This window comes from Ambystoma mexicanum, chromosome 3q (assembly GCF_040938575.1).
Source record: "Ambystoma mexicanum isolate Mex_15411 chromosome 3q, UKY_AmexF1_1, whole genome shotgun sequence".
In the NCBI taxonomy this organism is placed as follows: domain Eukaryota; kingdom Metazoa; phylum Chordata; class Amphibia; order Caudata; family Ambystomatidae; genus Ambystoma; species Ambystoma mexicanum.
The window spans coordinates 1,146,973,715-1,146,988,051 of record NC_090926.1 but is presented as its reverse complement, the minus strand read 5'-3'; the positions used below and the strand labels follow the sequence as shown (position 1 = coordinate 1,146,988,051).

The following is a 14,337-nucleotide window of genomic DNA, read 5'->3' as shown; positions in this document are numbered from 1 at the left end:
GCACATCAGAGCCCACTAGGGATGGACCAGCAACCATAATGGGGGATATTTAGACTTTCCAATAGGGAGATTTTGTGAGCTACAGGCCACAGTGTTGAAGTTTTGAATAGAGGCTTCGGTCTGTTTTGTGTGACAATATTGTGAGCATTCGGTGTAAGCTGCCGCTCAAGAGCCCTCCTCGTAGTGGTTTGTTATTTTCTCACTATATGATACCAGTCATTTTACTGCACTCCGCTGAGGCCAATGGGCCTAGAATTAACAGAAATAACATTTGTCATGCCAACAATAAATCTGTCCCACTTGTTCTCATGCACTGAATATTCTAGTGGTGCTGTAGACCTGAGTAACAATGAAAATGTGGTCTACAATTACAAATGGCAATTCACTACTGTTCATGGCAGGATGTTCAAGTGCATGTAAAAATAAAGTCAAATAATTCTAAGCTAGACAATCAGGTTTACGACCTAAACACAGCACTGAAACAGCACTACTAGAACTTACAATCCAGATGAATAGCATTCGAGATTCTGGCAATATGGCCATTCTCCTCCCTCTCGACCGGTCGGCTGCGTTTGACCTGGTAGACCATGATAAGCTATGCCTTGCCCTGTCAGAGAACTAACTTTTCCTCTGATGCCACATCATGGGTCAAGTAATTCTTATCTGAACAGACTTCTAGACTTTTTATTGATGATGAGCTGCAGACCCTTTCACAGTACTACTAGGGGTCCCTCAATGCACTTGTAGTTCTCCTACCTTGAACAATGCATATACCAAGCTGCTATTGCCATGGGAGTTATTTACACTAACTTTGCTGACGATACACAGATTTTTATCCCTATCACGGGAAACCACAAGACTCATCTCCATCAATATGATTTTTGCCATCATACAAAACTGGATGGCCACCAATAGCCTTTGTCTCAACGACAAAAAAAACAGATGCTCATTGTGGGTTTGCCCGCCCGAATAAAATCTCTTCATGTCGACTACTCGGCCATTGACGAGACCCCTATCCCAGTACTCAAACAGATGAAAATGTCTATTTAGACACCAACCTTACTAGGACTAAACACGTCAGCGGCCTATTCTCTTCCATTGCCTACACTGCCAAGCTCATCTCTCTTAGCCGCCAGTTTCCCACAACACAGAACTGCCTCACCTTAACTCGAGCACTTATGCTCTCAAAATCAGACTATTACAATATCCTCCTACTAGGAACCACAAGTACCAACCTGGCTAAATTACAACTACTACTAAACAAAGCCCTACAGGCAGCCTTTGTGCAATAAAAAGAAATGACCACATCTCCCACATTATGAGAGAAGTACACTGGCTCCCCATCCAAGCTAGAATCCTATTCAAGACTCTGATCACTGCACATAAATGCATTACTAAGGACGCCCCCTCCTACCTGAACAACTGCGTCACCCAAAAAAGATCTACTAGATCCCTTCGATCCAGATCTAGCACACACCGGTTTGTCCCTAGGTTCAAGAGCAGGGGGGAGGGGCGTCCAGTTTCTCAGTAGCAGCCAAGATTTGGAACACCTTGCCCATGCCCATTAGAAATGAGCACTCGCACCAGCGCTTTAAGAAACTCATCAAAACATGGTCATTTAAGAACTTTAACTAGTATGATCTCAACCATTCCCTCACTGCTAAAGCCAGCTTGACCCCATCCGCTCTGTGCATGCATGTCAACTGTATCCTGTATGATTTCTTTCTGTTTTGTATCATAATTCGGAACCAGATAAGTATTTTTAAGCCATCTACACCGTGATACCTCCGGGTTTGGGTGTGTAACAAATGCAATAAATAAAATAAAAATAAACCATGTTTTGTCATTGTGAAGCGGGATCTTTGACACTAAAACATAACAGGTGTGTGTAGATATATTAGACTGTGTGGGCTGGCCGAGAATGTATATAGGTCTAAGCAGTTCAATGTAGGCCAGTTATTGAAATCAATATATAAGCTCTTGAAAGGAAGTGCAAATCTGTGTATCAATTATGAGGAAGTCCTCCAGATATAGGGCCTCAAAGTGCAGAGAAGCAGGCTAAATGTAGACCCGGCCTATGAGCTCATTCAGAAGATCTCAATCGGCGATCTCAGATTGTGTATCTGAGTGCTTTCATGAACTCCTGGCATTAAAGATGTGATGGCACACAGTTGGTGTGTTCTGCCTGCAAACAGAACATCAATCTTGGTGCAACTATCCTAGTTGGCCAACTGCACAGTGCAGTAACGAATCAACCAGGTCCAATTTGATGAAACCACTGGGCCACACCAGCTTGTTGGGCCAACCGATTGGGCATTGCCCCGTTTCTATAGGGCCCAATTGGAGCATGTTTGGGCCTACACTAAAAATAAGTCCTTAATATGAAGTGAGCATGGGACCTTTCTTCCCTGTTCCTTATAAGCATTAAAATAAGCATTACAAAGCACCCCCTTCCTTAATGATAAGAACCAAACACATTAGTGTTGCGTAATAATATCAGACTCCTGGCTCCCTTTCAGAGACTCCTGGTCTACATTTTAGAGACTATCGAGGGATCGAAAAGTAGCTATGGGCAAGCTTCTGGCATGTGGGTTGTTCTCAAACATTTTCAAAAGGCGGGTACCTTGCAGTGTCTTAAAAGGTCAAGTACAAACTATATATTTCCTGGCCATGCAACTAGACTTTTTTTAATGGGCCAATAGCATGGGAGAAATCCATCTTGATAGTAGTAACGAGCGGTGCAAGTCTTTAGCTTTCATTGTGACACCCAGCCCCAGTTCTTGAACTTAGCAGTCAATTGTCTTTACTCAAGCCAATCCTCGCCTTTATGCCAAGATCACGTTGCATTTTGGGACTTGGGCTCAATGTTTCCATTGCACTGACAAGCCTGCAAGTTCTAGGCTGAAAAGACTTGTTGATTAAAAGCCAGGACATGAATAAAAAGGTATCCACTATACTATGGCGTGTGACCACATGGCAACTATGCAGCCAATCGAGGTAAATGGGACTGTTCAATTATGCCTCCTGGCCCTCTCTAGCCACCACCCATTCCAGGAGGCTGTGCCGCAGCCATGCTGCCGAGCAGTACGATTGCTGGTAGGAGAGCCTTTCATCCTGTGTGGGTTTCCACACATGTGCTGCCTCAGCATCCAATTGTCAAAAGCCATTGCCCTCATTTGGCAATATTCAATGACTTCTAAGAAAACAGCCAGTGTGGCGGCAAGCTAATAAGGGAGCTCATCACTAGAGAAATGTCACCATTGCTACTGGAGAGTCCATGAGTTAAAGTGCAACGCAGACTAACCCAACCCATCAGACTCATGAGCGATGTGCAGTCCCCTTATCTTTGCACTGTTGGGTGGGCCTTGCTTTGCGCCACCGTGGCTATTAACATCCCGTGGTCTGTCTGCCATCTTTTACTAGCATCAGGACTACACTCAACGTATCTGTAACAGCAGATATCTGATGGTATATTGTCTCCGAACACAGTGCCCACCAATCCACGGTCTTGCACCACTCTTAAGTGGACATCATAACAAGTGAATGCACTTAGACCTCACATGCCCAGTTAACATTGGCATTTCTTAGCGTGCCAACTGCTCTCTTTTCTTTATAGGTCAATGCAGTTATCTTCATCATCACCGTCTGGAAGTTGGCTCAGAAGTTCTCCAACATCAACCCGGATATTAGCGAGTTCAAGAAAATCAGGTAGGATAGCGTCAATGGAAGCAATTGTCATTGCATGTATGGGATTTATAAAGCGCAGTCGTAGCTAGGACGCAACAGTGCAATGTACATTATCTATAGGGGTGGACTGGATATTCTGGCGAGTGAAAGATTCATTCCCCCTATGGCCGGTACCTCTGAAATGGGCTTACTCTGCCACCACTCTGGAGATACCAGCCTGCCGGGGTAGAATCTCTTATCCCGATGAGTCCAAATCCCACTGCATACACACTATATCCTTGTTCTATTTTGGGTATTTATCGATCATGGACCTAGCCGCAGAAGCAACAGATCACTTCATCTTCAGGGGGTTACAGACATATTAGATGGTTATATTGGGTGCAGACAGTTCTTTGAACATAGCATTTACTATCAGTATATCATTCAGAGTGGTTTATGGTCTTTGCAACGAAAACATTGCATCGAAAACGAAAAATATCGAAGAAAATGCTTCATTTTGCTATGTTTTACATGTAAAAGGGCATTAAAATCGAAACTTGTCCATCAAATATAGGAATGGGCAAGTTTCGATGGATATGTGCTTTTATATGTAAAAAATAGCATTTCCATGCATTTATTTCACACGTTAAAACCTTACATGGAGCTGTCCAGTGCTGAAAACGTCAAAGTATTTCGGCACTGGCCAGCTTCATGTAACGTTTTAGTGTTAATTTAATATGGGGGGGGTCCCCCCATCCCCCAAGGGCACCAACCCTAACCCTAATTCTAACCATTGCCCTAACCTTAACTCTATTTGTAACCCTTGCCCTAACCTTAACCCTAAAAACCATCGAAATCCATCAAATTGTATTCAATGAAAATGCATTTCAATGGAAAGTATTTTCAATTAATAAAATTTGATGGAAATGCATTAGATGAATCAGTGTTCAATGAAAAGTCTAGATAACATTCAGAGTAGCAGTGAATAGTGCCCAAAGAGTGACGCAGATGGGATGTAAACAGGAGAGATACTGCATGGGTTTCCAAATGCGTATCTGACGGAGTGTGAAGTAGGTACCTCTGGAGAGGAAGGACTCGATTTATTTTCTGAACTGCATTAAAGAAGTACCCATAGAATGAGAGCATCAAAACTGAACACAAGAGCCAGATGGCACTAGCACTTTGTGTTAGTAAGTTATTTCGGCCCTCAGCATAAGGCCAGTTTGTGAAAGAGGGGATGGATGGCCTTATCACCACATTGCCGTCTGGTAGCCCATTGCTTCAGACAACTGGCTTAGCAAAAGTATCAAGTCCCCTATAACATGTAGTGGTAGTCCCAGTAGCAGAGATGTCCAAGCCAATGTAATGGCTGGTTTTGGGGTGCACGAGGAGTGACTAACTCAGAAGCTGTTTGTGTTGGAGGAAGGAGGATTTAGCATGTGCAACGGGTCATTTCACTTGTAAATGGGTTGCCCCAAATTGTCACCACCATGAGTACTTCGTTATTTAGCTACCAAGCAATCTTACGAGGTGTCCACCGATCACACCATGAAAACACATACTCGAAAAAGGAGCACACACCGGGCAAGAAGTAACACTGTTTATTACAGCTGGGCAAGCACAGATCAAACCGAAAGTGGAAAAGATCTGATTGATAGGAGCTGACATCCAAGTGTACTACGAACATTAGTTTTATACCATAAAACACAATGGTCGAGACCCTTTGAAACACTTGCAATTTAGTATGTTCATATTTTCACTGTTTCCCAGAGATTTCCTTGGCTCGTCTATGTCATAACCTGAGTGTTTGACGCATGTTAGTGAAGTATGATTGGAGCAAACAGTTCAACAGTATTCCAACACATCACCCCCCCATGTGGCACCAAATTACTTCTCAGCCCAACCTGGAACAATTTACAATTAGTAAAATAACATTTGTGCTGACGGTCAGAACTTTCTTACACTGCCATTGCATTGGTCAGCACCATTGAGGACTGAACACGTGACACCCTGACTCTGGTGGCAAGGGAGACATTCACACGATAACTGCTAGATAATGGCCTTCGCAAACCCTGTGGTGGATACGCTGAAGGCTGGTCATGTGTTTCGGATCGGGGTTTCCCAGGCTGGGCCTGCCCTGGTGGTTTCCCTTCCGAGTGTGTTTACCAAGGATATTGTTTCTCCTTCTCTTTTGCTAATTTTATAAAGATCCATTTGGGTTGAGGTTACAAACGGTGCATCTCTACCCCCCACCCTTCCCAGTGAGGTATTCTATAGTGTGACTGTGGCTTGGTGTTCCCGTGTTCCCCCTCCCCCCAAGAAGGGGCCCCGTCGCCCCCCCTTCTTTACTCACACGTGGTAGGTGCGGATATTTGACACTGACTAAGCCCCTTTAATACACAATGCAGACAACTGCCTGCTCTAACCATAAAAGCGAGGACACAACCACTGGGCAGATAGCTTGCATGTAAAGTACAGGACATGGGGGCACACCTGGACTTTTAAAGTTGGATACCCCGGCAGTGCAGAAAGTGGGGCACTGCAATTGCATGGGGTTAAACTGCAAAGAAGGCCCAGTATGCCATAGATTAAATCAGGCAAATGTGAAAGCAACATAACACAAATCGTACCACAAGATTAGCCAAAAAAAACTATTCCAAGCGCTTTTAAGGGGGCCCCAGGGTCCTACCCCAGATAACACCTGCATATGTAGCTTTTCAAATGCCCTCCTCCGACCATGAACTCTTCGTTGACGTGCTTGCCCACAGTATTGAGCTTGAGGCTCTGACCACACATGGTTGCTCGCCCCAAGGCCCAGCTGCCCAGTTTTTTGGTAACCGGTAATAACTTGTGTGAACCTGCTACTTTGGATATCACCTGTTGGCCCTCACACAGTTTTGGTACCATGTGATAAAGTCCCCACAAAAAGGTCACCAAGCAAATAATTCGCAGAAAAATTGCTGTTTATTGCAGGGACATTATTACATGGAAGGTGGGGGGGGGGGGGGGGGCACCTCCGCAACTCCCGCTCCCCCTATATATGGGCACCTATATAATGTCGCCAGTAACTTTTCCCGGTTACATTATGTACAGCGACCATATATTATATATATATATACATATATACACATTATTACCTGATACCACAGTTTTGAAGCCAAAGAACGACACAGTAAAATCGCAGTATAATTCAAGAAGTTTAGCCACACTGGCAGACAATTAAGAAGTTTATCTCAGTATTCTACCATCACATTGCATTTGATTAAAAGAATTACACATTTGTCCCTTTAAAGCAGCTTGTAGGAACCACGAGCATAAAGCATAATCAGGCCCAGGCCGCGTCCTGCTTATAGTTGGGATATAATCAGTCTATAGGGGCTTTCGCCTCTTTCACACCCTCACTGCATGAGGTGGAGACGAAGGGGTCTAACTACAGTAAATCAAACATGCCTTTTCCAGCAAAGTTCTGGCTCTAGTAACATTGTATGTGCGAGGGGGGACACAGGAATATAAGTAGGCTTACCTTTCCATGGAAGATGTTAAAAGCAGGAAACCCAAGGGACAAGTGATTGACAGTGTATGGAAGGGCTAATGATAGTGGAAGAGCAGGTAGATAGGCAGGGCCACAATAGACGCTCTTTTCCCTGATCTTGCACAATATAATACAATTTATGGATCTCTAGCAGGCAGGGACATGTCAGACCAGCTGACCTGGTGTTATTGCTTTGCCACCAGTCTATATAGTTCTTACCAAATCGTATGAAGAGTAGTGGGGTAAAAGATGACCGCTCCATGGGTCAGCCACTGATGCAAGCAGTTGCCGGCAACAGTGTTAGAAATATGGTAATTCACATGTACCCCGCCCCCATCGCCTTGTTACACATGCAGGTCCATGAGCACCTCAATCAATGTATGATCTCTGCTCTCTCTCCCCTCCTCTCTCCCCCCCACAGGACCTTCACCATAACCGCCGTGGCACAGCTCTGCCTGCTGGGCTGCACCTGGATCATTGGCATCTTCCAGTTCAACCAGCAGACCATGGTCATGTCCTACCTCTTCACCATCCTCAACTGCTTGCAGGGGACGTTCATCTTCGTGCTGCACTGCCTGATGAAGAAACAGGTGGGCAAAGCGCGCACACACGGCACCAGGGGGCGCTCACGAGTGGGGACGGCACCACCTGCTCAAGACATTATGGCAGGGGCAGTTCAAGGACTCCAAAAATCATGTGCATCAATCAAGTCATTTTTAAAATCAAAGGCTCAAACTCACAAAGCGTGTGTTTTTTTATTTTGTATTAAAGATCAGATTCAGCAGTTGCTAAACTTAAAATCAATATGGAAAGGTTCAGAGATCAGCAGTTGTTACTTTTAAAATAAAATTGGGTGCATACATCAGGAGTTATTTTTACAGTGCATACAATAAATACGGATCTATGTGATCACTGCAATGGCCGAAAATGCCGACTTTCTTTTTAACTCTTTAGACCACAAATATATGGGGGAGGTGACCCCGCAGCCCCCCCCTCCACCCTCCTTAATATCATACTCTAAACCGCCACACATATATATGTGGTGTAAGGGGGGGGAGGGGTTAAACAAAAAAATTAAAAGTTGGCATTTTCGGCCGTCGCAATTCCCAGGTCAACATTTTTGTACGATTCCTTAAATACAAATATTAGGTTTGGAGAATGAGCAACTTTTCTGTATTCTTTTAAGCCACTCTCTAAAACAGATCCACCCAAATGCCCCAATGGTGCGTTATGGCACAGGCGGTCTTTTCAAAAGAAACGTGCACCTTTTGACGCATCTCAGTTGGGGGATATGCCCACGTCACTTGGAAGTCGCAACATTCGGGGGGGGAAGCAGATGTGGCTGTTACAAAAAATGTAAAACAGTACGAAGAAATTAAATGGAAAGTTGCTTATGTATCCCACTGACTTCCAGACTTTAATGTCGAGCCACCCCTTGTGAAGAGGAAAGAAAATGTTGGTGGGACTGTCAACGCTTGCTAGAACTGCTTATAGCTTCTACGAAAAGAAGTCGCCCTTTTGCAAGAGCTTGTTGCCTTCCACGCACTCCCATCCTCCCCTCTGACCCCTCTAGGAAATAAAGTTTGAAACCACAGCTTTTCACAATCCCCCAAAGCTGCTTACTGCTGACACTAGACCGCTGCTTCAACACCGTCTACAAATCCCCTTGCTGACAATATTGCTTTGATAATCTCCAAAATTCCCAAATCTACTGGTGACACTGGACTTCTGATTTGACACTAAATGTCTAATGCTACGGCTTTCTGTCACAAGATCACCGCTTTGACACAATCTAATCCCCTATGTTAGATCCTGACACGAGATCACTGATCCGACACAATCTAATCCCCAATGCTAGATCCTGCTGGGACTAGGCCATTGCTTTGACGCCCTCTCCAAAATTCATGAATGCAACATCTTGCCGACGACACCACCAAAATCCCCAAACTACCTTGTGCTGACACTAGAGCACTGCCTGGAAACCTTCCTCAATTGTACCATCTTGCTGACACTTTAAGGTGGCCTTGCACATTTTTAGAGAAGAACGGATGGTAAAACAAGCTTAGTTTCGTGCTTGCCTTTGACAGTGTGCATCCTGCAGTGTCAACTCCAAATCGCAGCATGGGCGACTCAGCCAGCCATCCTTTATGCACAGCACATGGACTATTATTAGAAATGCACGCTTAGAGCCTGTGGCCTTGTAGGCGGAATCTTGTAGGAAGAGCTGCATAGACATGTAACCTAATCAATCTCCTGGAAGCGCGCGGAGAGCCAGCGCACTACTCGTAAACACAGCACGTCCAAGAGCAGGCTGCTCCTAGCACCAATCACAGGATTGTATCGAGTCTGGAAAAGCACTATCAAATCATTGGTGAATTAGCAACATGGAGAAGTGACATTCTGCCCCCTCCGCCTCACTGTTTCCATGGGGCCACATTTTCGGCGTTTGAAGCCAGTCTCGTGGTACGTTCAGCAGCCACCTAGGGTCACCTTGTCCTACAAGCGGTGGTGGTTGGAAACACTGCCTTGACAATTTGAGGGGAGTGTTTGGGGGTTACCTGTGCAAGAGCAATGGAGGTTAAAAGCCAAGGGATACTAGCATAGGCCACTAGCAGGTTGCCAGTCAATTCGTCGAAAAAAATTGGTCGACCAGACAAATGGTCAAAGCAAATTGGTCGAAAACCATTTCGTCGAAGATTTTTTTTTTTCTATTTTAACCCTTTATTTATTTTTTTGGGGGGGTCCCCCCACCAACCCCCCTTTTTTGCCTTAAAAAACCTTTTTTTGCCTAAACGAACACCCAAAAAAATATATATAATTTTTAAAAAAAATTCGACTAAATGGTTTGACGAAATTGCGTCGACCAAATGTCATTCGACCAATTTGAGGTCGACGAATTGACTGGACACCCACTAACACACAGGGCAGCGACTGAAGGGGCGGGATCACCAGATTAGTGTGGGTCGATCTTTGGGGACCATCAATGTAGCCAATTGAATAACTTGGTGCGGCGTGCACTTGTTTAAAGTTGATGACCCAGTCTTCTTTCAAAGGCCCATTGGGCATAAAATGTACCAGAAATGTGTTCTTTGGTGTAAGTCCAACAGGCTCCGGCAAATGATCCTGAGCCATGGGAGGCACTTTCTTTCATCCCCAGGCCCGGTTTTGTGTCCCATTGTGTAAAGCAGCAGGTTTCTTCGTAAACTAGGATTGGCTGGGAGCTTGCATGCCAGATCTCACACAATGAGCTTACTGATCCAGTGACCACCTGGCCTATGGAGAAACAAGATGCCCCCCCCATACCATGTGCTACGCAGATGGTATAGGAAAGCTGGATCAAACGGGATCACATTTTGGACCAATATCCATAGAATGGACCAGCCTCCTTTGAACCCTCACACCAAATCCAGTACTTTGAGAGGAGGCCAGTAGCCACTGGTCTAAACCATGTGGTATTCAAATTGTGAGGCTGGCCACTCAGAGGGGGCGCACAGATCACTCAAATGAAAAGACGGTCACTGCGTTTGATAAAAAATAAGCACATCTGGCTTTTGGGGGGCATCCCAGACAGTATTTTCACTCAAGGGAGGCCCTAAGCATGAAAGGTCTGGTATAAACCATTGAATATTTCCCGAAAACCCAGGGGGCACAGAAGGCGCAAGCCACACCCTTGTTTTTCTGGATTGGTAAAAGGCCCACACTTTGCTACTTGCATACGCCGCTCTCTGATGGTAGTTTCCAATCTCGCTTTCAGGTCTGCAGCTCTACAGGAGATTAAAACGTAAGCGCTTACCATCCCTAACGTACACTAGTAAAGAGGGAATGGCAAAATATGTTGTGGGGCTTGGACAACGAATATATAGAAATTGAATCGGAGTGGCGGTATTGAGCATCACGGTCTTACAGGGGGTATGCGTATGGCTAGGCTCCCATGTGTAACAGTATGCATCAGAAATAATGACCGCATTCACTGGTTTCGAACACTCCACACATCAGCAGTTCCAGATCTTGACGCGCGGTCCATCAGCAAGACTGGTTAATACCTACCTGCTTCAACATTTGAAAGAAAGCCAGATCTGTGGGAGGGGAGGCATGAGGGAACTAGGAATCAAAGAATGCTATGTGAAGCTTGCAGGCTGGAAAGACATGCCTCAGCACACCCTTCAGTGAGGCACAACAGGGTAGCGCAAGGTTGGATACAGACCACTCTTAGGGTGGTTCTTGAAACCCAGTGCAGATATGGCTGAGATCACTGGGGTTGGGAATCCTTTTTAAAGGTATTTTTCTAAAAAGAAAAATCAGTTGGCTTCCACTTGGCTAGGCCCACAACTGACATGGGACACCAAAATGCATTTCTCAACTACATGAAAGTCTTAGTCCACTTTATTTTTAGTCATTTATAAAGTGCCTTTTGCTATTATTATGCTCTAAACATACTTGTGATGGGAGCGCCCTAGGGGCCCAAAGTCCAGGTATGGGAAAATTCTCAAAAGGCTTAGCATGCGTACTTACCTCTGGCCAAGATTAGGGATTAGATGTGCTGGCTTGGCTCCAGTAAGCCACCCAAGAGATCAGGCATGTGGGCCAGCAAGGAGAGAGGGAAGACACGAGTCTGTGCGAGTGAAAGACACGTGTGTCCAGCTAGACCGAATTTTGTCGTAGGTCATAGCTGCATTCTAATGTGTGTGGATGGATCGCCATGCCTGCTGCAGAAGTCCACCGAAGTGGTGCATGTATACATACCTTTATCTTTGATGTCGCTGTGTCATCAGATCGTCTATTGGGGAGGGGTTGCTACCCTGGTAGACTTTTCTAGGCACTACGAGCAGGCTACCCTCAAGTCTACTAAGCACACTGGACGGGCTGTCCTAGTACATCTTCTGGGTGCGACAGGCTGACTACCATTGTATCTAGGGTTCTCTAGACACCTTTCATATCCCCAAATGACCGCTAGTGTCAAACATGTCATGCCTCCAACAATACATACAAGTGCAAAACAAATAAATCCTGCCCCCAAAATACAGGTATGGACACATGTCATACCCCCAACAATCCATCTAAGTGCAATACATTTCGACCCCTAAAATACAAGTCTATAGGGCCATCCAGAGGGTGAAGCAGGAAATGTTTACAGTGGTGTAGTGAATTTCTTCCACTGAGGGTCTACAACCACGCGTTTATCTCACAGCAGCATAGAGTATCCTTGTGTTGCCAAAACGTGACTGCAATGCCCATAATCCTAGCCCTTGCAGGCGGCCATAAAAAGCAATCAAAACAGGCCAGCAGAAAGTACGCCAACATAACGTGCAGTATATATAAAATGGCAATGCACCCTCAAAAAATACTATAAAACCATCGACAACATCCTCTGATCCAAGGCCACAACAAAAAAACAGCAACATGGTGGCAATCTCGCTCACCCCTTGCACTCAAAGAAGGGGGCAAACTGCATTGCAACTCAGTACTGTACACCCTACTTTTGAAGGTGGGAGTATAAAGTTGTTATTCACCATATGGTGCATTTGGCCACACAAAACATGTTCAACTAATGCAGATCTTGATGTAATCCATACAAATTAAAAGCTTTTCTATTACTCTTCATTTCAGGTGCCAATGAGCACCTTCCTGTGGCACAGCTCCCTGGTCACTTTCACGTTTGTTTTACCAGCCGAGCAGTAGGAGCAAGCAGAGAGCAGGCTCACACATGGCTCTTTCCTATTTCTTTTCTGGAAAGATTTGCATTTTTTTGGCGAGCAGTGGCATGGCCCTAATCTTTAGGGCAAATACCACTGTAAAAATGTACGACAGACTCGGTGGGTGCAGTCATCTCCCTTGAAAAATCCATAGAAGTACACTCCCTCAAGGAAGACAAACGTAGCAACATGAAAACATGTTGAGCTTCGCCAGCATGGCTTAGGACTTCTGACATCCAATAATCCTATAGCAAATTGATGCAGCAACTCCTGTTTCAATTGGACTGGAGGCCCCTTTGGGTTAGCAACATCTAATGAGTTTGGGGGAAAGGTTGTTGCAGGATCTTTTTATTGCCCTGTGTAATCTATTTTTTTTTTATTTTTTTTAATGTACCACATTAAGGTGAGGGATGAGTACAGACGCTGGTTCTGCGCAGCAGTCAATCTGAAGACACCGAGCACCTATGACAAATTCTCCAGCTCCGGTGCCTATTCTTCCTCGTCACAGACGCGGGTGAGTAGGCCATGCATGACACAGTGATGGTAAAAGTCATGTCAACGCTGGGAGTGAAGCTATCTCTGTACTAAGCAGCTCACAGTTTCTGCTTCAGAATAGAAACTCGTTTTACCCATTAAGGGGGCACCCCCTAGGACAAGAAGCCAGTAGACTATGCTATGCAGAATATTCTGGCAGGGAGGGGGCCAACGAATGTTCAGGAGAGGGCCAAGGGCATTACTTGTAGACCCATGCATGTTAGGAGGACACCATTGTCCAGTGTAATCCGAATGGGCAGCCTTAAAAACAAACATTTAGCATTGGAACAAGTTCGTTATACCAAAGAGTTTTCATTATGCATTATGTATAGTGCCAATTAGTATACATTGTTTAAATTAGTTTTACAAGAGATTGGCGATTTAATGGATTGGTAACAGAGGGGTATTGGTTTTGACTCAATGTTTCAGGAATGTCTCCCTTAATCTGAAATGACATGTACAAATGAGACGCATTAAGGATTAGATAATGGGCAAGGCAATTTTTTAAATGCAATTAAACTGTACTACATAAAGCAGACTTTACAACAATTAAACGTATAACTCACATCCCTGCTCCAATCAGCAGTTACCAGGAATATAGTGGGACCTTTGAAGTCCCAGAAAATGGAAACATCCGCAGCACAGGGATTTCTTAAATTACAAGATGCAAGTTAAAACTTAGTACCTACTGCGTGTTAGGCAAGCCAAATTATTGAATATCATGACATTAGATCACGGTGTCAGATGTAGAGTACAGACAGCACCAGGAGAGTCAGAAACTCTTTAGGTTAAGTGAATATCTACGAGACCCGGTACACAGGGGGGCTGGACTGTCCAGTCCAATGGTGGCATAACTGCTCTAACCAAAAACATCTAGCTGGACACCGAGCAAACTATACTACTTTTGCAAGT

The 14,337-nt window shown here is 44.8% G+C and overlaps 1 protein-coding gene across 6 annotated transcripts in view; it reads left to right on the top strand.

Annotated features, from left to right (window-relative positions):
- Positions 1-14,337, top strand: part of ADGRE5 (adhesion G protein-coupled receptor E5) — a 532,637-nt gene that overhangs the window by 480,845 nt on the left and 37,455 nt on the right. For all 6 annotated transcript variants that reach the window (XM_069603969.1, XM_069603966.1, XM_069603968.1 and 3 more), the window contains 3 exons: positions 3,617-3,708; positions 7,620-7,788; positions 13,295-13,405. In XM_069603969.1, coding sequence (XP_069460070.1) covers positions 3,617-3,708; positions 7,620-7,788; positions 13,295-13,405 — 372 coding nt within the window. The remainder of the gene's footprint in view (positions 1-3,616; positions 3,709-7,619; positions 7,789-13,294; positions 13,406-14,337) is intronic.